The sequence below is a fragment of the Saccharomyces paradoxus genome, chromosome VIII (assembly GCF_002079055.1).
Source record: "Saccharomyces paradoxus chromosome VIII, complete sequence".
In the NCBI taxonomy this organism is placed as follows: domain Eukaryota; kingdom Fungi; phylum Ascomycota; class Saccharomycetes; order Saccharomycetales; family Saccharomycetaceae; genus Saccharomyces; species Saccharomyces paradoxus.
The window spans coordinates 253,684-275,655 of record NC_047494.1 but is presented as its reverse complement, the minus strand read 5'-3'; the positions used below and the strand labels follow the sequence as shown (position 1 = coordinate 275,655).

The 21,972-nt window shown below is 38.4% G+C and overlaps 11 protein-coding genes across 11 annotated transcripts; 5 read left to right on the top strand and 6 right to left on the bottom strand.

The window, feature by feature from the left end:
• Positions 1–1,651: 1,651 nt before the first annotated feature.
• HXT4 (hexose transporter HXT4) lies at positions 1,652–3,382 on the top strand (the record flags this gene model as incomplete). The annotated part of the gene is made up of 1 exon (XM_033910872.1): positions 1,652–3,382. The coding sequence occupies one exon, from the start codon at positions 1,652–1,654 to the stop codon at positions 3,380–3,382; it is 1,731 nt and encodes a 576-aa protein (XP_033766763.1).
• A 314-nt stretch (positions 3,383–3,696) lies between these two features.
• On the top strand, positions 3,697–5,628 carry MSR1 (arginine--tRNA ligase MSR1; the record flags this gene model as incomplete). Its single annotated transcript, XM_033910871.1, has 1 exon — positions 3,697–5,628. The coding sequence occupies one exon, from the start codon at positions 3,697–3,699 to the stop codon at positions 5,626–5,628; it is 1,932 nt and encodes a 643-aa protein (XP_033766762.1).
• Positions 5,629–5,838: 210 nt separating this feature from the next.
• On the top strand, positions 5,839–6,687 carry YNG2 (histone acetyltransferase YNG2; the record flags this gene model as incomplete). Its single annotated transcript, XM_033910870.1, has 1 exon — positions 5,839–6,687. One exon carries the CDS (start codon positions 5,839–5,841, stop codon positions 6,685–6,687), a length of 849 nt encoding a protein of 282 aa, XP_033766761.1.
• A 483-nt stretch (positions 6,688–7,170) lies between these two features.
• Positions 7,171–7,791, top strand: GAR1 (H/ACA snoRNP pseudouridylase subunit GAR1; the record flags this gene model as incomplete). Its single annotated transcript, XM_033910869.1, has 1 exon — positions 7,171–7,791. One exon carries the CDS (start codon positions 7,171–7,173, stop codon positions 7,789–7,791), a length of 621 nt encoding a protein of 206 aa, XP_033766760.1.
• A 281-nt stretch (positions 7,792–8,072) lies between these two features.
• RPF1 (rRNA-binding ribosome biosynthesis protein RPF1) lies at positions 8,073–8,960 on the bottom strand (the record flags this gene model as incomplete). Its single annotated transcript, XM_033910868.1, has 1 exon — positions 8,073–8,960. One exon carries the CDS (start codon positions 8,958–8,960, stop codon positions 8,073–8,075), a length of 888 nt encoding a protein of 295 aa, XP_033766759.1.
• Positions 8,961–9,298: 338 nt separating this feature from the next.
• Positions 9,299–9,622, bottom strand: RTC3 (Rtc3p; the record flags this gene model as incomplete). The annotated part of the gene is made up of 1 exon (XM_033910867.1): positions 9,299–9,622. The coding sequence occupies one exon, from the start codon at positions 9,620–9,622 to the stop codon at positions 9,299–9,301; it is 324 nt and encodes a 107-aa protein (XP_033766758.1).
• Positions 9,623–10,708: 1,086 nt separating this feature from the next.
• On the bottom strand, positions 10,709–12,280 carry NAM8 (Nam8p; the record flags this gene model as incomplete). The annotated part of the gene is made up of 1 exon (XM_033910866.1): positions 10,709–12,280. One exon carries the CDS (start codon positions 12,278–12,280, stop codon positions 10,709–10,711), a length of 1,572 nt encoding a protein of 523 aa, XP_033766757.1.
• A 391-nt stretch (positions 12,281–12,671) lies between these two features.
• On the bottom strand, positions 12,672–13,676 carry IPI1 (Ipi1p; the record flags this gene model as incomplete). The annotated part of the gene is made up of 1 exon (XM_033910865.1): positions 12,672–13,676. The coding sequence occupies one exon, from the start codon at positions 13,674–13,676 to the stop codon at positions 12,672–12,674; it is 1,005 nt and encodes a 334-aa protein (XP_033766756.1).
• Positions 13,677–14,194: 518 nt separating this feature from the next.
• Positions 14,195–16,261, bottom strand: STE12 (homeodomain family transcription factor STE12; the record flags this gene model as incomplete). Its single annotated transcript, XM_033910864.1, has 1 exon — positions 14,195–16,261. One exon carries the CDS (start codon positions 16,259–16,261, stop codon positions 14,195–14,197), a length of 2,067 nt encoding a protein of 688 aa, XP_033766755.1.
• A 560-nt stretch (positions 16,262–16,821) lies between these two features.
• Positions 16,822–17,811, bottom strand: SAM35 (SAM complex subunit SAM35; the record flags this gene model as incomplete). Its single annotated transcript, XM_033910863.1, has 1 exon — positions 16,822–17,811. The coding sequence occupies one exon, from the start codon at positions 17,809–17,811 to the stop codon at positions 16,822–16,824; it is 990 nt and encodes a 329-aa protein (XP_033766754.1).
• A 1,067-nt stretch (positions 17,812–18,878) lies between these two features.
• Positions 18,879–21,965, top strand: KSP1 (putative serine/threonine protein kinase KSP1; the record flags this gene model as incomplete). Its single annotated transcript, XM_033910862.1, has 1 exon — positions 18,879–21,965. One exon carries the CDS (start codon positions 18,879–18,881, stop codon positions 21,963–21,965), a length of 3,087 nt encoding a protein of 1,028 aa, XP_033766753.1.
• Positions 21,966–21,972: the final 7 nt, after the last annotated feature.

The following is a 21,972-nucleotide window of genomic DNA, read 5'->3' as shown; positions in this document are numbered from 1 at the left end:
ACACGAAAAGTACCTACTCGATAAGAGCTGATGCAGTAAAAGAATAGACGAGGAATAAAATAAAATGTCGAGGATTCACGCTATGATTCAAAATGGTTAAATTTCCAGTTTTCTACGAGTTAATTTATAATGCCGGAAGAAGCAATATGACACTACAGGTAACACCAATAAGAATGATACGTCATTATCCTTATAGGAGAATTGACAATTTTCTTTTTATCCCAGCCCTCTTCATTTCAATGCTCTGATTAATGAAATAATGGAAAGCCCTAGGGGTTTCTAATCGAGATTTAGGTCATCCAGTCCCGCTTTGTAGACATGACAGGACAGCGGTAAGAGAAGATCCGAATAGTTAATGCAAGTACCCCAGTTATTTTTCCAGCTTTTACGGAAAAAGACTAATAGGAAGGAGGTGGAGCATACTGCTTTTACTTTCAACTATGAGGTTTAGCTTTCAAACACGAAAACTGGAAGGAACGCTGTGTTGTTTCACTTTCATTTTGGAACACAACTATTCTAGCACATCGATTTGCGGGAATTTTGTTTTGGCAGCGCGCACGGTCTTTTTCTAGCGATGCGTAAAAGTAACTTAGTGAAAATAATCTATCTCATTTTAGATGATGCAAAGTTGGGACCGAAAAGTCAGGTACAACGATGTTACCAAATAGTCGTACCTGAAAAGCTTGGATTTCTTATTTGTGCAAGTATCTCTATGCACGATAGATTTTAAGTGCCTCAAAAATTTTTTTCGCAGCGTGAAGACATGATAAATGAGAAGAGACAGAAACGGACAGGACGCAAATGAAGGCTGGGCCTTCAAACGAAGCCCAGAACACTGCAGCAGTTTCCACCAAGAAACGCTTGGCCTTCCTAAAGTCACCTGCAGCAGTATAGCGGAAACAAGGAAGAGAAATATCCGAGTCAGCTGGTTCCGGGAATTTTTTTTGCCCAATAGGAAAAACAATGCCCAAATCGGAACCATTTCCCGTTTTTCTTTCTGTTTATCCGCTTCTTCCTAAAAAAGTCCGTACAAAATGGAAAAACAATGTTTATATAATATTCCACATTTTTCCTGGCCTGCGTTTTCTTCTGTGAAAGAGAAGATATTTCCCCGAGTAGTTTTTTTTTTTGACCCCTTTTTTTCCCACTTCCCCCCCAGTTTTTTTTCCATGGGGCCCCATATTCCCCCGCCTGCAGGAAACCTTGGGGAAAAAGGAAAAATACTTCGGATAAAAACGGTCGAGAAGCCCTTCGAGGATTTAGTGCCATCTTCATGAAAAATTTTAGAGCTTTTTCCAGCTGCTTTGGTTTCACAGCCTATTATTCGGCGTCAGACGACTTTGATTAAGAAACAGCGGAGGAAACTCAAATCATAAGTAACAGTTTTAAGTTTATGAAGGTGGGGTGGTGAGAAAAGCAACTAAAACAATCCGCAAGTCAATTAGTAGTGAAAAACTTCGACACTGGGGAATGAATAATATGCCAACTAGAAAATTTTTTATATAAATACTCAGTGTTTTATTCATTATTTTCAATTTGATTCACTCCAATTCCTCTTTATGAGTAACAGAAAACCATCAAGAAAAGATACATTCAAAGCCTCTTATCAAGGTTTGGTTTTGAAACACTTTTATAATAAAATCTAACAAAAATGTCTGAAGAAGCTGCCTATCAAGAGGATACAGCTGTCCAAAACACTCCAGCTGATGCTTTGTCACCAGTTGAATCCGATTCTAATTCAGCTCTGTCTACTCCATCTAACAAGGCTGAAAGAGATGACATGAAAGATTTCGACGAGAATCATGAAGAATCTAATAACTACGTCGAGATTCCAAAGAAGCCCGCCTCCGCCTACGTTACAGTCTCCATCTGTTGTTTGATGGTTGCTTTCGGTGGTTTCGTTTTTGGTTGGGATACTGGTACCATTTCCGGTTTCGTTGCTCAAACTGATTTTATTAGAAGATTTGGTATGAAGCACCACGATGGTACTTATTATCTGTCTAAGGTTAGAACTGGTTTAATTGTCTCTATTTTCAACATTGGTTGTGCCATTGGTGGTATTATTCTTTCTAAACTGGGTGATATGTATGGTCGTAAAATCGGTTTGATTGTCGTTGTCGTAATCTACACTATCGGTATTATTATTCAAATTGCCTCGATCAATAAGTGGTACCAATATTTCATTGGTAGAATTATTTCTGGTTTAGGTGTCGGTGGTATTGCCGTTTTATCTCCTATGTTGATTTCTGAAGTTTCTCCAAAGCATATTAGAGGTACATTGGTCTCATGTTACCAACTTATGATTACTTTGGGTATTTTCTTAGGTTACTGTACCAATTTTGGTACCAAGAACTATTCAAACTCTGTCCAATGGAGAGTTCCATTAGGTTTGTGTTTTGCCTGGGCTTTGTTTATGATTGGTGGTATGACTTTCGTTCCTGAATCTCCACGTTACTTAGTTGAAGTCGGTAAACTTGAGGAAGCCAAGCGTTCTATTGCTCTTTCAAATAAGGTCAGCGCAGATGATCCAGCTGTCATGGCTGAAGTCGAAGTTGTTCAAGCTACTGTTGAAGCCGAAAAATTAGCTGGTAATGCCTCCTGGGGTGAAATATTCAGCACTAAGACCAAGGTTTTCCAACGTTTGATTATGGGTGCTATGATTCAATCGCTACAACAATTGACAGGTGATAACTATTTCTTCTACTACGGTACTACCGTTTTCACAGCTGTCGGTTTGGAAGATTCTTTCGAAACTTCTATCGTCTTGGGTATTGTGAACTTTGCCTCGACTATGGTTGGTATTTTCTTAGTCGAAAGATATGGTCGTCGTAGATGTTTATTATGGGGTGCTGCTTCCATGACTGCTTGTATGGTTGTTTTCGCTTCTGTTGGTGTTACAAGATTGTGGCCAAATGGTAAGAAAAACGGTTCTTCTAAGGGTGCCGGTAACTGTATGATTGTCTTCACATGTTTCTACTTATTTTGCTTTGCTACCACCTGGGCTCCAATTCCATTTGTTGTCAACTCTGAAACTTTCCCATTGAGAGTTAAGTCCAAGTGTATGGCTATTGCTCAAGCTTGTAACTGGATCTGGGGTTTTCTGATTGGTTTCTTTACTCCGTTTATTTCTAATGCCATCGATTTCTACTATGGTTATGTTTTCATGGGCTGTTTGGTGTTTTCTTACTTCTATGTCTTCTTCTTCGTCCCAGAAACTAAAGGTTTGACTTTAGAAGAAGTGAACACCTTATGGGAAGAAGGTGTCTTGCCATGGAAATCACCATCCTGGGTTCCACCAAACAAGAGAGGTACTGAATACAATGCTGATGATCTAATGCATGATGATCAACCATTTTACAAGAAGATGTTCGGAAAAAAGTAGGTCAGTTAATTAAATAATATAGACTCCCTTTGGGGGAATAAAAATAATATTTGATCTTCAGTTTTTAACGCTTTATGAAATATATACTTATGATTTAATAGTTTTATAGATAATACTTTATCAAACTACAATTTTAGGTTTGTTATGCTATTTGTGTCATAACTCTCAGTGGTGCTAAGAATAGGCCGAATTCTCCGCCAGACAATAGCAAAAGGATTATCAATAAGTACGACCAAAAAAACGTAAATATGTTGAACACAACTATAACTTGCTGTCAATCAAAAAGTGGATGACCTATTTGAGGTTAGGTCAATATGTCCAGGATAGTTGATCTTAAGAATAATAGTATACTCCGCAGGAACCCTTTTTCTTTTTGCCTTCGTCATGGCTTGGTGCCTTTGCTCGATACCCACTTCAGGAACACATTTTGTAATTTAGAAATAAATATTGGACAAAAGAGACACAGCTCAGAAACTTCGAGTGCAAAGTACAATGACCAAAATAAAAATCCAACTTATCCTTTAGATGTATTACGTCAAGACATCTCAAAAGCACTGCATAATATATCCGGAATAGACCGCTCGCTAATACTGAATGCACTAGAGTCAACAAATAGTATGGATAGAGGTGATCTGATACTACCCCTCCCGAGAATAAAAGTGGCTGATCCTACGACCGTTGCTAACCGATGGGCCATTGAACTACGCACGTATGGGTGTATAGGTAAAGTTTGCGCAAAAGGGCCGTTTCTTCAGTTCTTCCTCGATCAACGATATTTGATACAATCAACAGTGCCAAATATTTTACTTCAAAAGGGAGAATATGGTCAAAAAAAGCTTCTTCATCAGAAAAACGTTGTCGTAGAATTTTCATCGCCAAACATTGCGAAACCATTTCACGCAGGCCATTTAAGATCGACCATAATAGGTGGATTCCTTTCAAATTTATATGAAGCAATGGGGTGGTCCGTTATACGTATGAACTATCTGGGTGATTGGGGTAGACAATTTGGTTTATTAGCAGTCGGTTTTCGGAGATACGGCGATGAAAATGCATTAGAGAAGCAGCCAATTCAACATTTGTTCGACATCTACGTTCAAATCAACAAGGACCTTGCGAAGGAAGAGAAAAACGGAACCTCCCAATATGGGATTGGTGGTGAGGCTCGTACCTTTTTCAAAAACTTAGAAAATGGGGATCAAAATGCCAACAAAATATGGAATAGGTTTCGTTCGCTATCCATCCACCATTATATTCAAACTTATTCACGCTTGAACATTAATTTTGATATATTTTCCGGTGAATCACAAGTATCTAAAGAATCCATGAATGAAGCGTTAGATATATTTCACAAGAATAATCTTGTTGAAAAAATAGATGGAGCACTTGTCATCGATTTAACCCAATGGTCGAAAAGATTGGGCAGAGTTGTTGTACAAAAGTCGGACGGAACAACTTTGTACTTGACAAGAGATGTTGGAGCAGCCATAGAGCGTAAAAAGGATCTGCATTTTGATGAAATGGTATATGTAATTTCCTCACAGCAAGATTTATATATGTCCCAACTTTTTATGATATTGAAAAAAATGAACTTTGAGTGGGCAAAAGACCTGAAGCATATAAATTTTGGTATGGTGCAAGGCATGTCGACGAGAAAAGGAAATGTGGTGTTCTTAGATACTATACTAGATGAAGCAAGGGATAAAGCTCTCCAAATCATGAAAAGTAATAAATTGAAAATATCTAAAGTAGATAATCCTCAGCGCGTTGCAGATTTGATTGGTATATCCGCTATAATTATTCAAGATATGAAATCAAAGCGTATCAATAATTACGAATTTAACTGGAACAGAATGTTATCCTTCGAAGGTGACACAGGGCCCTATTTACAATACACACATTCCAGGCTTAAATCTTTAGAAAGGAGCTCCGGCAACTTTACGACAAATATGCTCATACGTGCAGATTTTTCGAACTTAAATGAACCACAGCTAGTTGAACTTGTGAGGCTACTGGCACAGTATCCAGATATCCTTAGACGAGCCTTTGAAACACAAGAGCCAGCTACGATCGTGACTTATTTATTTAAAGTTTGTCATCAGGTCTCCTCATGCTATAAAAAAATATGGGTATCCGGAAAACCTGCTGACGTTGCTATACCGCGGCTCGCCGTATATTCGGCCAGTAGACAAGTGTTGCACAATGGAATGTCGCTTCTAGGACTAGTCCCAGTCGATAGAATGTAATTATAGTGAGGTAGCCAACGCTAGAATAATATAGATTAGGTTTAACCCATTTATAAACATGTAAATAGAAGAAAGTTTATCTTTACGTACATCATGATATTTTGTTTCGACCTTGCTCTAACTGATTCATTATTAAACAATCACCATTATTTAAACGAAAGGAAAGAAGAAGGACATGTAAGTTGGTATTGAAGCATAATCAATAGAAAGATGGACCCAAGCTTAGTTTTAGAGCAGACAATACAAGATGTGTCAAATCTCCCATCAGAATTTCGTTACCTTCTAGAAGAGATCGGCTCAAATGATTCAAAGCTCATCGAAGAAAAAAAGAGATACGAGCAAAAAGAATCACAGATACACAAATTTATAAAGCAGCAAGGCTCAATACCAAAACATCCACAGGAGGACGAACTTGACAAAGAAATAAAGGAGTCACTTCTAAAATGCCAATATTTGCAAAGAGAAAAGTGCGTTCTGGCGAACACTGCCCTGTTCCTAATTGCTAGACATTTGAATAAGTTGGAAAAAAACATCGCTTTATTAGAGGAAGACGGCGTACTAGCTCCCGTAGAAGAAGACGGAGACGTGGATAGCGCAGCTGAAGCCTCTAGGGAGAGCTCAGTCGTGAGTAGCAGCAGCGTGAAGAAGAGAAGAGCTGCATCCAGTTCAGGATCTGTACCACCGACTCTGAAAAAGAAAAAAACTAGTCGCACATCTAAACTGCAAAATGAGATTGATGTTTCTTCCCGAGAAAAGTCTACCACTCCCGTGAGCCCAAACGTTGAAAACAAGATGGCAAGAACCAAAGAATTCAAGAACAATAGAAATGGCAAAGGCCAAAACGGTTCACTTGAAAATGAGGAGGAAGACAAAACTCTGTACTGCTTCTGTCAAAGGGTCTCCTTTGGAGAAATGGTTGCTTGCGATGGTCCCAACTGTAAATATGAGTGGTTTCATTATGATTGTGTAAATTTAAAAGAACCTCCAAAAGGAACATGGTATTGCCCCGAATGTAAAGTTGAGATGGAAAAAAACAAACTGAAGAGGAAACGTAACTAAATAGCGGTACCCATTTGGGACTGAACGACTCCATTTACATTAATATTATTCCATAAGCAAGAAACGTTGATTGCTACCAAACGGGGAAAGCAGAAAGAAAGCAGAAAGAAAGCAGGTCTCAGAGACCGACTGGCAAGGACATATAGATTTTGACGCTATTTTGTGTGCTTTCAAATGCCTGCGACTCAAACTAAGATATTATTTCAGCATATTTAGGTATGTATGATATTTAATTACATTAGCATGTACGTCATACAGTTTCTTGAACCGGAATAGCAAAAGTAAAATCTATCACGTGATCAACTAGTATTTTTTTTGCTTTGACGTCGGAATTTTTTGTAGTGAAAAATTTTTCGAGATGAGGAAAGGAAGAAAAAAATTAATCCGTTAGCCTTATAACGTGAGCACCTTTTCGTTAGAGTATCTAATTGCTCTCTTCTCTCAGAACATCACCCAAGGATAACACTTAACCAGAAGAAAATAATGAGTTTCAGAGGAGGTAACAGAGGTGGCCGTGGCGGCTTCCGTGGCGGCTTTCGTGGTGGACGTACAGGCGGTGCTAGATCATTCCAACAAGGACCACCAGACACCGTTCTAGAAATGGGAGCCTTTCTACACCCATGTGAAGGTGATATTGTTTGCCGTTCTATTAACACTAAGATTCCATATTTCAATGCGCCAATATATTTGGAGAACAAGACTCAAGTTGGTAAAGTCGACGAAATATTGGGTCCACTAAACGAAGTGTTTTTCACGATTAAGTGCGGTGACGGTGTCCAAGCAACCAGTTTCAAAGAAGGTGACAAATTCTACATTGCCTCTGACAAACTATTGCCTATTGAAAGATTTTTGCCTAAGCCAAAGGTGGTAGGCCCACCAAAACCAAAAAACAAGAAGAAGAGAAGTGGTGCTCCAGGTGGCCGTGGTGGTGCTCCAATGGGCCGTGGTGGTAGCAGAGGTGGTTTCAGAGGTGGCCGTGGTGGTAGTTCTTTCAGAGGCGGCTCTCGTGGCGGCTCATTTAGAGGTGGATCTCGTGGCGGTAGCTCCTTCAGAGGTGGATCCCGTGGTGGATCCCGTGGTGGTTTCAGAGGAGGTAGAAGATGATTTATCTGAAAAAAAAAAACACTAAAACAATCTATCCTTTATCTTTCACAATTCTTCTAAGTTACTATATTTGCCAAAGCACGTTTAACGTCAATAAAAAAGAAATTACCGTTTGTTCTGTATACTATATATATATTTGATTGATTTACCTGTAATAAATTGACCTAAAAATAAAAAAAGAGAAATTCAGTAACGCCAGAAGCCGCCGTGCTTGGAATAACGATCATGTTTTTTTACGGTTGTCTTAATACTATATCCCTACACAGCTTACGCATGAAATACTATAAATAAAACTTTTTCTTTTCTTTATCCATCTCAGGCTTGTGTTCCCATTCAGTCTCTTCTTTAATACCCCTTTGTAGTCTTTTCAACTTAAGAGTGAATTGTGGGCCCAGTTCTTGCAAACCAACTCTTTCATTGTCTTTGAAGACGTATCGATGCCTTCTGAAGAAAATGTAATCTCTTTGATTATGTAGAGTGATCACCTGCCGACCTTCAATATCCGGATTTTGAGGTAAAATGGACTGAAACAATCTACCTACAGTTTGACCCAATCTTGTTTGAAAATTATTTAAAATCAGTTCTGGGATATGGCTAGTTGGTCTACCATGACCGACGATTTTCTTCACTTCAACAAATGATGATAATTTAAAATAAAAAGTAGGGCCCTCTGGAAGATGTATGAATGTTAGGCCAGTTACCTTTTTCTTATCTTCATTGATTATCACAATATCAGTGAAATTCCTCTTTATGCAAATATCGGATATTTCCTTCAATTTGTAGCCAAATTTTCTTTTCACAAATGTGACATTTGGTAACACTTCGATTAAAATGTTAGCGAATTCATAAGCGCTCTTCTTAGCGTTCACATTTGTGGTCAGAAAGATCTTTGGTGGCTCATTAGAATTGCTGTTAAAGTATCTCATCAAATCGTCTTCGTCTCCTTCCACTTCCCTGTTAATAGTCTCATCGTACACCCTAGTGTTCTCTATCGTCTGCGTTACATTCTCTTTCAATCTCTGCTCCCGCAGCTCTGGGTTCTCTCTCTCCTCCTTAGCCCTCTTTCTTCTCATGGTATGGCGCTCTTTATTTTTCTCATGTTTTATATCAGCGAAAATTTCCTGCCTTTTCAGTTTGTTTGTGATGTTAATCTCATTTCCGAGAGCCATTATTTAGTGTTTTGATATATTCAGGCTGTTCTAGCTCTTTCTTACGTAGTAAGATCATAAATATGGCTTATAGTTTGTCATTTCTTTTTACATCTCATCGCTAAAAATTTTACTCTTCCCTTCTCTAAATAATCATATTTGACGAACGTAGAAATGAAAAATGCAATGAATTAAATGTATACAACGTTATAAATCGTAAGTATGTATATAGAAATATACACGTTTTTGTTCTTTTTACTACTGTAAAAAAAAAAATGCATGCTTTATAGCAGGGCAGCACACCACTTTAACTTATTGCATATTTCAATGCAGGCTGTCCACACAGAACGAAAAGCTACTTATTTGTAAGCATTACCCCCTTTGGTTTTGAGGCTAGAGGTGGTGGAGTTTGGCTTACCATTTCTCAATATCAAATCAATAACTTCTTCGATCTTCTTGCCTTTACCGAACTCGTTCTCCACCTGGGCCTTGGATGCAGCGCCCAATTCACCTTCGGCACCCCTGCCGTCTTGAGGAGTGAAGACTTCGAAGATTTCGACAACCTCAGACAGCTTGCCAATGGATGGATTCTTCAAATATTCATCTACAAGCTCTTCAGATGTAGCAAAAACAATCAAATCCGTGTTTTCACCCTTGTAAAAGTATTTGGTTACAGTAGACATGTTGTATTTATTTCGTGTATGCGATGGTTTTCTTATTTTTATCAGCTTGTTCAAAGTACAAAGTTGTTGATAGCTGCTTCTTTATGAATTGAGAATTGAGTTTAAAGACTCCGAGTATATGATCATCATCAAACAAGATTCTCATCACTTAAATAGGTTTTACTCCCTGTTTCCAGCGATCCCTTCCGCCATCAAATCCCTTCCGCCAAATAAGGGGTCGTCGTTGTTACATACGGCCCAGCAGGGTAGTGGATGGTACCTGGGCTATGGTCGAAACAAGAGGAAAAAGAAGCTTAGAGAATAAAAACACTTACTAGTCGCAAGGGGTCTTACTGTCAGAAAGGACAATTGCGTGGGCAACATTGTCAAAAAGTGGCTTTCTTGCTAAACCGGGTTTCAACCTGCGCTATCTTTTCCTCCTACTAGGACGCATTTTTTCAGAAAGCGAAACTAGCTATAGAAACGCGTAGCACTGGCAGGCCGAGAGCCACTACTACGTAAAGGGGAATGAAAATGAGCCAAATTTGGTACACATATAGGAGAAGAGACACGGAGTAGGAATTCGCAGTGTCCCTAAACAAAGACAACATGAATAGAGAGACAAACACATTACGTAGTCCTGGAAGATATCGCAATGGGCGATCTTGACACAGCGAGAAATACTCGCAATACAATGATGCTGGAAATAAAATTAAAATACATCAATATAAAATTGTCGAGGAATACAACAAAAGAAAAAAATGAAGTTAACCAGAAGAAACTGGTAGACGGTAATAAGTAGTTTTAAAAAGAAGGTAAATGAAAGCAATGAAGGAAAAGCATACAGTCTTGAATTGAATTAAGAATAACAATAACCTTGAAAGAAATGAAAATCAGAAGGAAAAACGCAACTATAACGATACAAAAAAGACTTAGTAAAAGGACATGGAATCTTGAAAACGATAAAAAGCAAAGGAAAAAAATGAAAATAAAGCACAGTAATCACCGTCAGCCTAAGATCAAATACAATTTAACACTGAAGTAAAGAAAATACCAAGAAAAAAAGGACAAAAAAGGAAAACAAACATTTTTATATACACGTGTGGCTCAAGCAAACATAAAACCATTACTACCTTGTTCCAAACGGTTCAACATTGCGTTTGTGCTGTTAACAACCGCTTCGCTCCCTTGCATGATAACTTGTTGGCCGCTGGTGCCTGAGAGACCCATAGAGTTATTGTCAGTTAGTAAACTAGTGGCGGGTACATTTGTTGCACTATTATTACCGTAGAAACCGAGATCGTTCATGCCCAGTCCACTAGCATTGGTGTATGGACTAGAATAATTCAGAGTTTGACATCCAGGAAGCATCGAGGATGAGGTGTTGTTACTCAGCAGGACAGGCGCTTCGCAGATGCTGGATGGAATGTATCCGTAGTTAGGTTGTTGTAAAGCTGGTTGTTGTTGTTGGACCTGCAAAGAGTTACTCAACATGGCTTGCTGTAGCAACGCTGTTTGCTTAGCAGACCTGCCCCAAGACAGTCTTACTCTTGAATTTGCAATGGGGAAACCCTGCATCCCAGCAATGGCTGCCTCTGCCGATAGGCGGTCAACATACTGGACAAACCCACAACCTTTGCCTACCGGAATTTTGACATAAACAATCGTGCCAAAAGGTTGAAAATAAGCACGCAGTTCATCTTCAGTCACCAGTGATGATAATCCTCCGATAAAGACCGTGGTGTTATTCGGATCAGTAAAATGGTTCAAAGATGGCTGCTGTTGGACAGGATAAATGAACTGAGACATATGATTTCTCTTCGAACCCATGTTATTATTTCCATTACCTAAGAATGATTGGGCCTTGGAGAGAAATCTCGAGTCCAAATTTTCATTGTTTAATGAGGAAGAACTACGGCTGTAATCATTGTTACCACTGGCATGCTGTTGCTGACCAGACGTGGGTCCTACTTTAATGGCTCTACCGTTTAAGAATACACCTTGCATTTCCGACAGAGCTAATTGTTGTTCATCAGAACTGGTAAATTTTACAAAACCATAGCCCCTAGACATTCCGGTGACTTGGTCATGTACGATTTTGGCATGAGAGGTAGAAGCATATCTGTTAATGAAAAGTTCGAATAATTGAGACTCCGTAACATTTGGTGCTAAGTCTCCAACAAATATAGAGCAGTTATTACCGCTCTTCACGTTGTTAAGAGAATTGTTGCTGTTTGAGTATGAGGATGTAGCCCAGTTTAATTTCAATATTTTATTCGGAAAATTGGGTATAAGCATACCATTCTTTAAAAGTGCATTCGCTGCATGGGTGGATGAGGGAAAATCAACAAAACAATATCCCTGATTATTCTTTGGACCCATTAATGATCTAGACCCATTGTTGAGAGAGTTATTCCACATCATCCGAACATTAATATTCGCTTCCCCCAAAGATGCCCAAATTTGCCTGACGGTATTTTTATCCCATGTAGGATCCAAATCCCCCATATACAATTGGTTACCGGTGGTTCCTGAACTCACGTTAGATGCACCTTGAAGACTCAATGCGCTTGTACTGCTATTATTAGTTTCTGAAGAAATGGTATTACTGTACGGAGATGAATCATTTCTTACTAGATTACCCCTGTTAGGATAGTAAGTGGCTTGTTTATAGGACATTTGTACCTGCAAATGTATTAGGAACTTTTGATGGGATGTAGACACGAACTTAATCGATTTAGCTGATAAAATGAATGGAAAGTAACCTAAAGGCAAAGAATATGGTTCGGTGTTTGACTACCCGAATAAAGTCACGTCGACTTAAATATTCGTCTCTAAAAGAAGGCTCTGATATAAGGATGTACGCACACACAACAATTTCACCTCCAACTGGAATCTAAATAATCCCTGAAAAGCCCTTCCCTTTGTGCCAATAGCATTTGAAAAATAAACAAACTTAGATCTACTTTAAAAAATCCAGTATTTCTGCATTTTTCGCCTTGCTTCTTGTGAGGGTAACAGAAAAAGTCGTATAATCTATCAATTATTTATTGTATACCTTATAAAAATATTAGTCGAAGATTTTGACAAGCAGCCTTTTAAGCTTATTTGCACTTTTACCACATTCGCCACCTTCCTTGATGATGATTTCGATTTGCTTGCGTACTATGGGCAAAAACTGTTCGCTGAAAGCCACTTTTCGGGTATCGATATCCTGCGTAGCCAACGACATTAGCGTGGCGTTCGTTCCATTGGAAGCAGCATCCTTAACTTTCAATTCTCTAGTAAACAGTTTTAGGTGGTCAAACGGCTGAGGATAGTCTGGAATTAAATATGGGTTTCGTAACTTACAACTGTCCTCTGCAAGCTCTGCTGTGCCTGCTTCGCCTCTAGCACGTTCATCTTGGCATCCGTATTCAACAAGAGTGTACAGAGCATTGAGGTGAATAGCGACATACTTGGCATTTCGCTTCTTAGTTTGCACTATGCTAGCGCTTTCATTCTTACCTACCTGACCCCAACCGAGAACTCCAAAGACGCCATTCAAAAGTTTGACCCAGGATTTCCTTACTACTTCATCGCCGCAATACTTCAGTAAGTGAGAGAGAAACTTAGTAGAGTCTGCTTGAATTTGTGTGACGATATGTGTCATCGCCATATTAATGTATAAGACAAAAATGTTGCAGTGCAACTTTAAAATTTCAGCATCATGGCTTCCTATTTCATCTATGAGATCAATAAGTCCCTGACGTACTTGCTGTGATTCATCACAAATTAACGGTATACTTTGAGTAAGCAATGGTGTCATGAGCCGTGATTTTATTATAGACGGTATTGATTTCTGGAATGTTATTAATGTTTCCTTTCTCACATTGATGTTGTGGTGCTTTAAGAGTGTTAATCGTTTCGTAAGATCATGTGGATCTTGGTCTAGATGTTGATTTCTAATAGAGATGGTTTTGGAAACAAAAGACGTATCTGTAGCATTCCTCGCTTTTTCCTTTGGCTTACCGACTTTTAACTTTTTTCTCAAAAAATCTTGCTTTTTTTGCTTCTGCTTTCTTGATTTTGTCATTTATTACCTTTGCTTTATTTCCACAGCTTTCCCTTTTTCAATTACAACTTTTAACTATAAACCATAATCGATGCCTTCATCTTATAATTAGGAAATCCCATTTTTTCTGGTGGAAAAATTTTCCGATGGCCTTTACCCTTTTGAAAAATAAAAAGCGATGCTACGTAGGTGTCAGAAATGTGGATAGATGCGTACCGCAACTAATAGGCAACCATGTAATTTTAGAGGTCATGTTAAAAAACTCATTGATATTTATATTACATACTGTGACACTAGAGGAGTCACATATATAAAGGTATATTATATTTTCTTTATTTTTTTATTATTTTTTGACGTTAGTAGATTTTATTACATTTATTACCTTTTTCTTGCATATTGTTTGCTCTAGTTTTGTATAAGATTGTTTTATTATAAAAACAGATTGTCCTTGTTGTTTTTCCTGAGTATTGCTTGATATTAAATTCTGGCCCGCATTTTTAATTCATTTCTTATATCATAAATTCAAAAATCATATTTCATCAGGTTGCATCCGTAAGATTTTTATTTGACCTTCCATTTGTTTCTACTTCAGGTGAATCAACTCCATCTTCTTCCGACTGAATCACCAAAGTATTTGAATCCGGGGTGGGCATCGAAATTTCTTTACTCTTATCAGGATGAGCAGAATCTTCATCGCCAGCACTTGACCTAGTTTTCGTTTCTAAGTTGATTTTATATTGCTTCTGATAAGCGCTAGTCTTAATATGTAAAGGCTTTGAAATTTTTGCAGACTTGCCCACAGATTGTTTATTACCTGTTGGGACATTTCCTTGCGAAGACTTCATTCCCACAGTTCTTCGCCGTGGATACTGATTCATATTTTGAGAATAAAATGTACTAGGAGGGTAGTTTTTAGCAGTAGTAGATGGCGCTCTCGAACTATATGGTGAAACAGCGGTGTTCCACTGCATTGAATTCGAACTTTGCATATATGGGAACATCGCTGAACCTGGTGTCGATCTGTAATTCGGTGTGTATGGTCTCGGAACATACGTTGGAGCCGGTTGCATAGCTTGAGGAGGCAAAAGGTTCCATGAGGTCGCTGTCTGTGGATACAGCATGTTATTATCACATCCTTCTGGGGGGAAGAAAAGATCGTCCGCACCATAGAAGGCTTGATCAAGTAAAGGATCCCCCACCATGGGATTGTACGGCATTTTTGGATAATATCCTGGAACCATTCCGTTTGGATAAGGTTGCTGGAAGTTATTCGGATATAGTTGATGTTGCTTTGTTTGTTGGCCTGAGTTATGGGATTTAGCATTCGTACAGTTTTCGTTTACTCGAGATTCTTCAAAATCTATGACAGGTTCGTCATATTTCATATAGCTGGTAGGGTCGCTAGGAGATGCCAACTTCTCCTTGTTATTGTTGGAAGAATAAAAATCCCTATTTGTCATAAAATGCTGCCTTGATGATGATGGTGGCACAGGAAAGGTGGGCGCCACCGATAATTGATAGGGGTATCTATTGAGAAGAGAATTTACGGGCATAGAATCCCTTTCACTCACATTATCATAGGAAATAGGCATGGAAGGGGCAGCGGGCGTGAAAGCCTGTTGAGGGAATGGATCAAACGCGTTTTCCTCTGTAGGATATTCAACAGATACAGGGAAATAGTCGAGAGGAAAATCTTCTTCGTCTCTGCCCTTAGCGGCGTTCTTAGGCAAAGCATGTGATGTTTCTTCTGCGAGACTATTCAATTCCAGAGTATTTGGTTCTACGATTAATTTCTGAGGAATGAAATCATTAATCTGAGAGGGGGATTCTGGCGTATCATCATCGATAAGACCAACGCCCAAAAGTGGCTGATTAGTTACAGTTACCAACTCAGTATCCTTGAAGTTCTCGCTCTCCAATTTTGATGGGGAATTATCAGATTTTGTTGCACTAGACGGCCTTCTAGAATCTAAATGTTGGAGCAGCTGATCATAAAGAGGCTTATCAGAGGAAGAATCATACGAAAATGATAAAGCAGGCTCATTAACGGACCTGGTCGTTGAAGGCTGATTCAAACTTTCCCTTTTTAAATCTCTTTCCAATGCATCTGCAAATAACTTGTCATGTGCTACACTGAACCAAAAAAACACCTTCTGCTTTTTTTGAGTTTTCAGACACATATTTCTAAATAGAAAGGATAAAAATTCAGATTTTGGTTGTTCTAAAGTGGCATCTATACCACATTTAAGATTTCTTAAATCTGAAAAAATACCCTCTTCGAATTTTTTCTTTTGAACTACTTCTCTTCCAAACTTTTGCATTCTGTAAAGACAACATTTGACAATATCAGTACCTGTGATATAGTATAGATTGTTCCAAAATACACAAGAGACAAAGCCTTGTCCACTATTCAGATAGTAACGCCTTATGATTTGGTTTTCTTGCCAATTTACCGGCGCTGTGGCTAAAAAGAATTTTAGATCGTCAATTAATCTCAGCGATTCCTCAACTTCGCTTGGAGTAGCTTTACTGACTTCGTCACTTTCATTATTGGTTTGAACTTTTAAGATTTCCTCTGTTCTACTATTGGTTATTTGGACTTTCATCCTTGGTGAACAAGACAATTCAATAAAGAAAACGGTTTTGCTGTGAAAAGTGTATTTTCTTCGACGAGGATTGTTTGAGAAGTATCAATATCGACTCTAGGTCTCGCTTGGGACACTTATAAAACAAGTTTTCGGTGCTTACTTGTTATCTTTTCCTATTTATGAATGGCACGAACGTCTAAAAAAAAGCCAACCAAAAAGGAAGTAGTCTTATTGTAAAAGGAACGTGGTGGTACTATGTGCGAGAAAACTAGCGTACGAGTACTTCGATTATGGTGTCGAGACCTGACCGCAAAGAGTTGTTCAATCTTTTTTAGGCCGTTTTGAATTAGTTTTTGATATATCTTAAAATGTTGCAAAATTGTTTTCTTTTAAAACAATTTTTATCTGTTTCACTTTTTCCAGTGAGACAAAAACGGACAACGGTCTTTGTTTCATTTTGAAACGAGCTTCCCCGAAAAGAAATTCTGCGTTTCAAGACGCTGCAGCACTAGAGTTCATATATTTATATACAAAAGAGCTTGATTCTATATCGTATACGTACAGCGGCTTGCAAGTGATTAATGAACGAATTTTTTTAGGGTATCTTGTGCAAAGTAGATTAATTCTTTACACTCGCTTTCAATAAATGTCTTTAGCTTTATAGGTTCTTTAACGTTTGTTATACAAAGAATGTAACTTGCGATTTTCAGATGTAGGGAAGTGGGTTGCCCGTCGCTTTTCAAACTATCTTTGAAATCTAACAGAACTTGTCTGCTATTCTCGAACAAAACGTTTAAGACTTGCTCTTGGTTAATGAAGCTATGATGATTGTGATAAACTCCATACATACCCTTGGTAATTTCTCGATGGCGCAAATGGAACTTGTTCCGCTTTAATAGGGACATTTTTAAACTCTTTGCGGACAACTTCCTTAGTAAAGAGTTTTCTACGTCGAGTGGAGTGGATGTCGAATCATTTAATCTCTGGGAAGAATACAATTCCATAAATTGTGCATCAGAGGCACAGAATAATATTTGCGTAATCCAACAATCGTACAGCACCGTATCCAGCAACGTATGGTACATCAATTGCTCAGCGTCATCAAGTATCCGGGATCTCATAATTTCACTGATTGCCTCGGTGGATCTTATGATTCTCTTCTTGTAGCCCTCAACCAGAATAGGTAGGGTCTCGTCAGGGTTAGAAAGACGGGACAGAACCATCAATTCATGGTTACAGGAATGCGATGAGGTTGGTTCCCGCGATTGCGTGGGTAAGCGTAAACCATTCTTTTGACACAGCGCAAGCTGAACAAACAGACACCATGGATCTGTGGCCAACACTGCCCCAGTAGTTGCCTCAAAAAAAACGTTGTAGACTCCTAGCTTGTACGTCCCCTCTGCAGTCAGCTTCGAGCAATCATCGCTACATTCTGTAAATGCATAGGACCTGCGGTGTATTTCTAATGCAACGGCCTCGTCTTTGTCAGTCTGCGCAGCATACGTTTGTAACGGAAACGTGTCAAACATTCGTTTTACTGGCATGGGGACATTGAATGAACCTACCATTGTGCACAACAACTTCGTTTTGGTTCTATATGAAACAGCATACAAGCGGTCTTACACCATCCATTTCAGCTTTCACGTCCCAAATTCGCTACGTTACCCTCACCGCTACAGCCCGGCGTTCTCAACCCCTTCCGAGGCAGATTTATTTATTTATCTCTTTAGCAATCCGTCCCTATATAGACGGGCCGAACACAGCACGTGAAAGAACTCTCAAGATTCCACAGCAGGCCATATCAAGTCCACACTTCCCTCATTACTAGCATTTTTACACAAGCAGTCCACGCTTTCCGCAACAGTGTTCAACTTTCTTTCCCCTGAGTTATCTTATTATTTGTTTGTTGATCGCAAACAGACCCTTTTTTGGTGAGCGCATTTTACACAGTCTCAAGTGTCCTCTACTATAAAAATACAACCGCAATCAGTGTTTACTGGCGTCCGCAGAATATTCTCACACTCCTAATCTGTAAAGGGTAATTCAAGTGACCAGATCCCCTTGTTTTATTCAACTTCGAAAACTCTTTGGCTATCTTTGCATGCTTATCTAACTTTCACGTGACCCGGATATTGTTCTCTGCTCAAAAAAGAACTGCAAAGAAGGAAATAGAAAAATAGCATATAGGCCCAAAGGTATAATTTTCTAGAAAGGGACACCACGAATACAACAGTATCAGACAGAAAAAGACTTCTCTATACTTACACAAGGTTCATTTTCTGATCCCACTTTTTCAATCTAGTGTCGCAAAAATAAAAATTTACTGGTATTTGCAGGCCAAAAAATAAAAAGAACAGATTACAATTGAAGACATCTTTTCTCCGTATACTTTTTTTTTCTGAAGAAAAAAAAAACTGCCCATACCCGCCATCAAAACTTATAGGCCTTATAGACTGCATATTATCTTTGTTTTTTCTTCATTAACCCTACTATTCTTTTACTTTACTTTATCCTAAAATAAAAAAAGGAAAAAAAAACTTTAAAAACTTCCAAAAACTTACAAATTTCAAATACAAAAAAGAAACACGTAAAGATAGTGCAATATTTTTTTCTTTTAGATTTTTTTTGAAACTCGATGACTTTAGACTACGAGATTTACAAAGAAGGAGGTATTTTGAACAATCGATATCAAAAAATAGAGGATATCAGTGAAGGTTCATATGGCTATGTATCATTGGCTAAAGATGTTAGAGAAAAAAGATTGGTTGCAGTCAAATATATTTTCAAATTAGAAGATGACGGCCAATTTGATAACCCTGAGGACGACAATAATGATTGTAGTGATGGCGATTGTGATGATGATGAAGAGACGAAAGTTGATACTGACTGTCATGAAAATGAAGATGGTAATGCCACTAGTAATAACGGATCAAGTAGAGAGAAGAAACACAATCTGTACAAACACAAAAAGTCTTTAATCTCTTCGAAAGTTAAATCAAGACTATCTAATAACATTTGTCTTGAGGCCATGTATGAAGTTGACATTCAAACGAAAATTGGCAGACACGAAAATATTGCAGCTCTGTTAGATTTTTTTGATTCTTACATCATCATGGAATACTGTTCTGGCGGTGATTTATATGAGGCGATCAAAGCCGATGCTGTACCCAAGAAAACTAAATCGATCACTCATATTATTACACAAATCATGGATGCAATTGAATACGTTCATAACAAGGGTATTTACCATCGTGACATAAAACCTGAGAACATTTTAATTTCTGGAATTGATTGGACAATCAAACTTACGGACTGGGGATTGGCTACTACGGATAAGACGTCTATGGACAGAAATGTCGGCAGTGAAAGATATATGTCCCCGGAGTTGTTTGATAGTAACTTGGATATCAATGAAAGAAAGGAACCTTATGATTGTGCCAAAGTAGATTTATGGGCTATGGGTATTGTTTTCCTTAATATTGTATTCCATAAGAATCCTTTCAGTATTGCTAATCAATCCGACAAATCATTCTGTTATTTCGCCGCTAATAGAGAGGCGTTATTTGATGTATTTTCCACCATGGCTTACGATTTCTTCCAAGTTTTAAGATATAGTTTAACCATTGACCCCGCTAATAGGGATTTAAACATGATGAGAACTGAACTACAAAACTTATCTGAATATACTTTAGATGATGAATACTACAATAACTTGGATGAAGGATATGAAGAAACTATGGTTGACGGTTTGCCTCCTCAACCCGTTCCTCCATCTTCTGCGCCCGTGTCATTACCTACCCCCATTTCATCCAGTAGCAAACAACATATGACAGAGTTTAAAAAAGATTTCAATTTCAATAATGTGAATGAAAGAAAACGTTCAGATGTCTCCCAAAATCAAAATGTTGGAAACGGCTTCTTTAAGAAACCGTCTACACAACAGCAGAAATTTTTCAGTCAGGGTTATAATAATACGACATTATCTCCTCACGAAAGGGCTAAATCTGCTCCTAAGTTCAAATTTAAGAAGCGCAATAAGTACGGGAAAACTGATAATCAACATCCTAAACCAGTCAATATTGAGGATAGAAAGAAAAGTAAAATTTTGAAAAAATCAAGGAAACCTCTTGGCATACCAACACCCAATACACACATGAATAATTTTTTCCATGACTATAAAGCAAAGGATGAATTCAACACTAGAGATTTTTTTACTCCTCCAAGTGTCCAGCACAGGTATATGGAAGGGTTTTCAAACAACAATAATAAACAGTACAGGCAGAACCGTAACTATAACAATAACAACAACAATCACGGAAATAATTATAATAATTTTAACAATGGTAATAGCTATATAAAGGGCTGGAACAAAAACTTCAACAAATACAGAAGGCCTAGTTCCTCCAGTTATAGCGGTAAATCACCACTTTCAAGGTACAGCATGAGCTATAACCATAACAATAATAGTTCTGTAAATGGTTATGCAAGACGTGGTTCCACTACCACAGTCCAACACTCACCAGGCGCTTATATTCCACCGAATGCTAGGAACCATCACGTAAGTCCAACGAATCAGTTTTTGAGAGTTCCACAATCTACTGCTCCCGATATTTCTACCGTTTTAGGTAGCAAGCCTTCATACCAGGAACACTACAACCAGGATATTATGGATTCCGAGGGCGATCACGATTCAGACGACGTTTTATTCACTCTCGAAGAAGGCGATCATGATTTTGTCAATGGTATAAACAACTTATCCATAAATGATCAGTTACCACATGCAACGGCAAGCAGTCACAATGAAGTATATTCTCATGCAAACAACAATCACAGCAGTAGCGGCAGTAACAACAACCATGATATCGGCACTACTAGTAATACTAATCAATATCATAGACAATATATTCCACCTCCTTTAGCAACGTCATTGCATATCAACAATAACAATAATGAATCTAATGAACTACCGGATTTACTAAAATCACCAGCATCATCTGAAGCACATTTAAACTTATCTTCCGGACCAATTGACCCAATTTTAACAGGTAATATTGACAATCGGTTTTCACGCTCATCTGATTCTAAAGAAGAAGAGCAGGAGCGCAGACTCAGTATGGAACAAAAATTCAAAAATGGGGTTTACGTTCCACCTCATCATAGGAAGAGTTTCAATTTGGGAACTCAAATACCTCCTGTGAATATGAAGACAAGTAACGAGGCCACGTTGTCAGTTTCGCATAATTCTGTTAATTTTGGTGGATCTTACAATTCAAGGCGTTCCAGTGTCAATGAATCTAATCCACTGCATATGAATAAAGCACTTGAGAAGTCGCCCGCTTCGCCAGGGGCTAAGAGCTCCTTTGTTGGGTTTCCTAAACCTTTATTACCTCGTAATCATTCAAGCACTACGATTGCGTTGCAAAATGAAGACGTATTTGCAGATTCCAACAACGACGCCATAATTTTCGAAGACGAAGAATACGAAGGAGAAAGTGACAAGATGGCACATGGCAAAATGGAAGGTGAGGACAACGAATCCTCGTCGACATCTCCTGATGAAAGGCAAATCTTCGGTCCTTATGAAATTTATGCTCAAACTTTCGCCGGGCCCACTCACGGTAAAAAATTAGGAGCTGGCAGAAAGTCTAGTATCCAGGATGAAATGGTCGGATCATTAGAACAATACAAGAATAATTGGTTAATTCTACAGCAGCAAGATTAAGCGCACC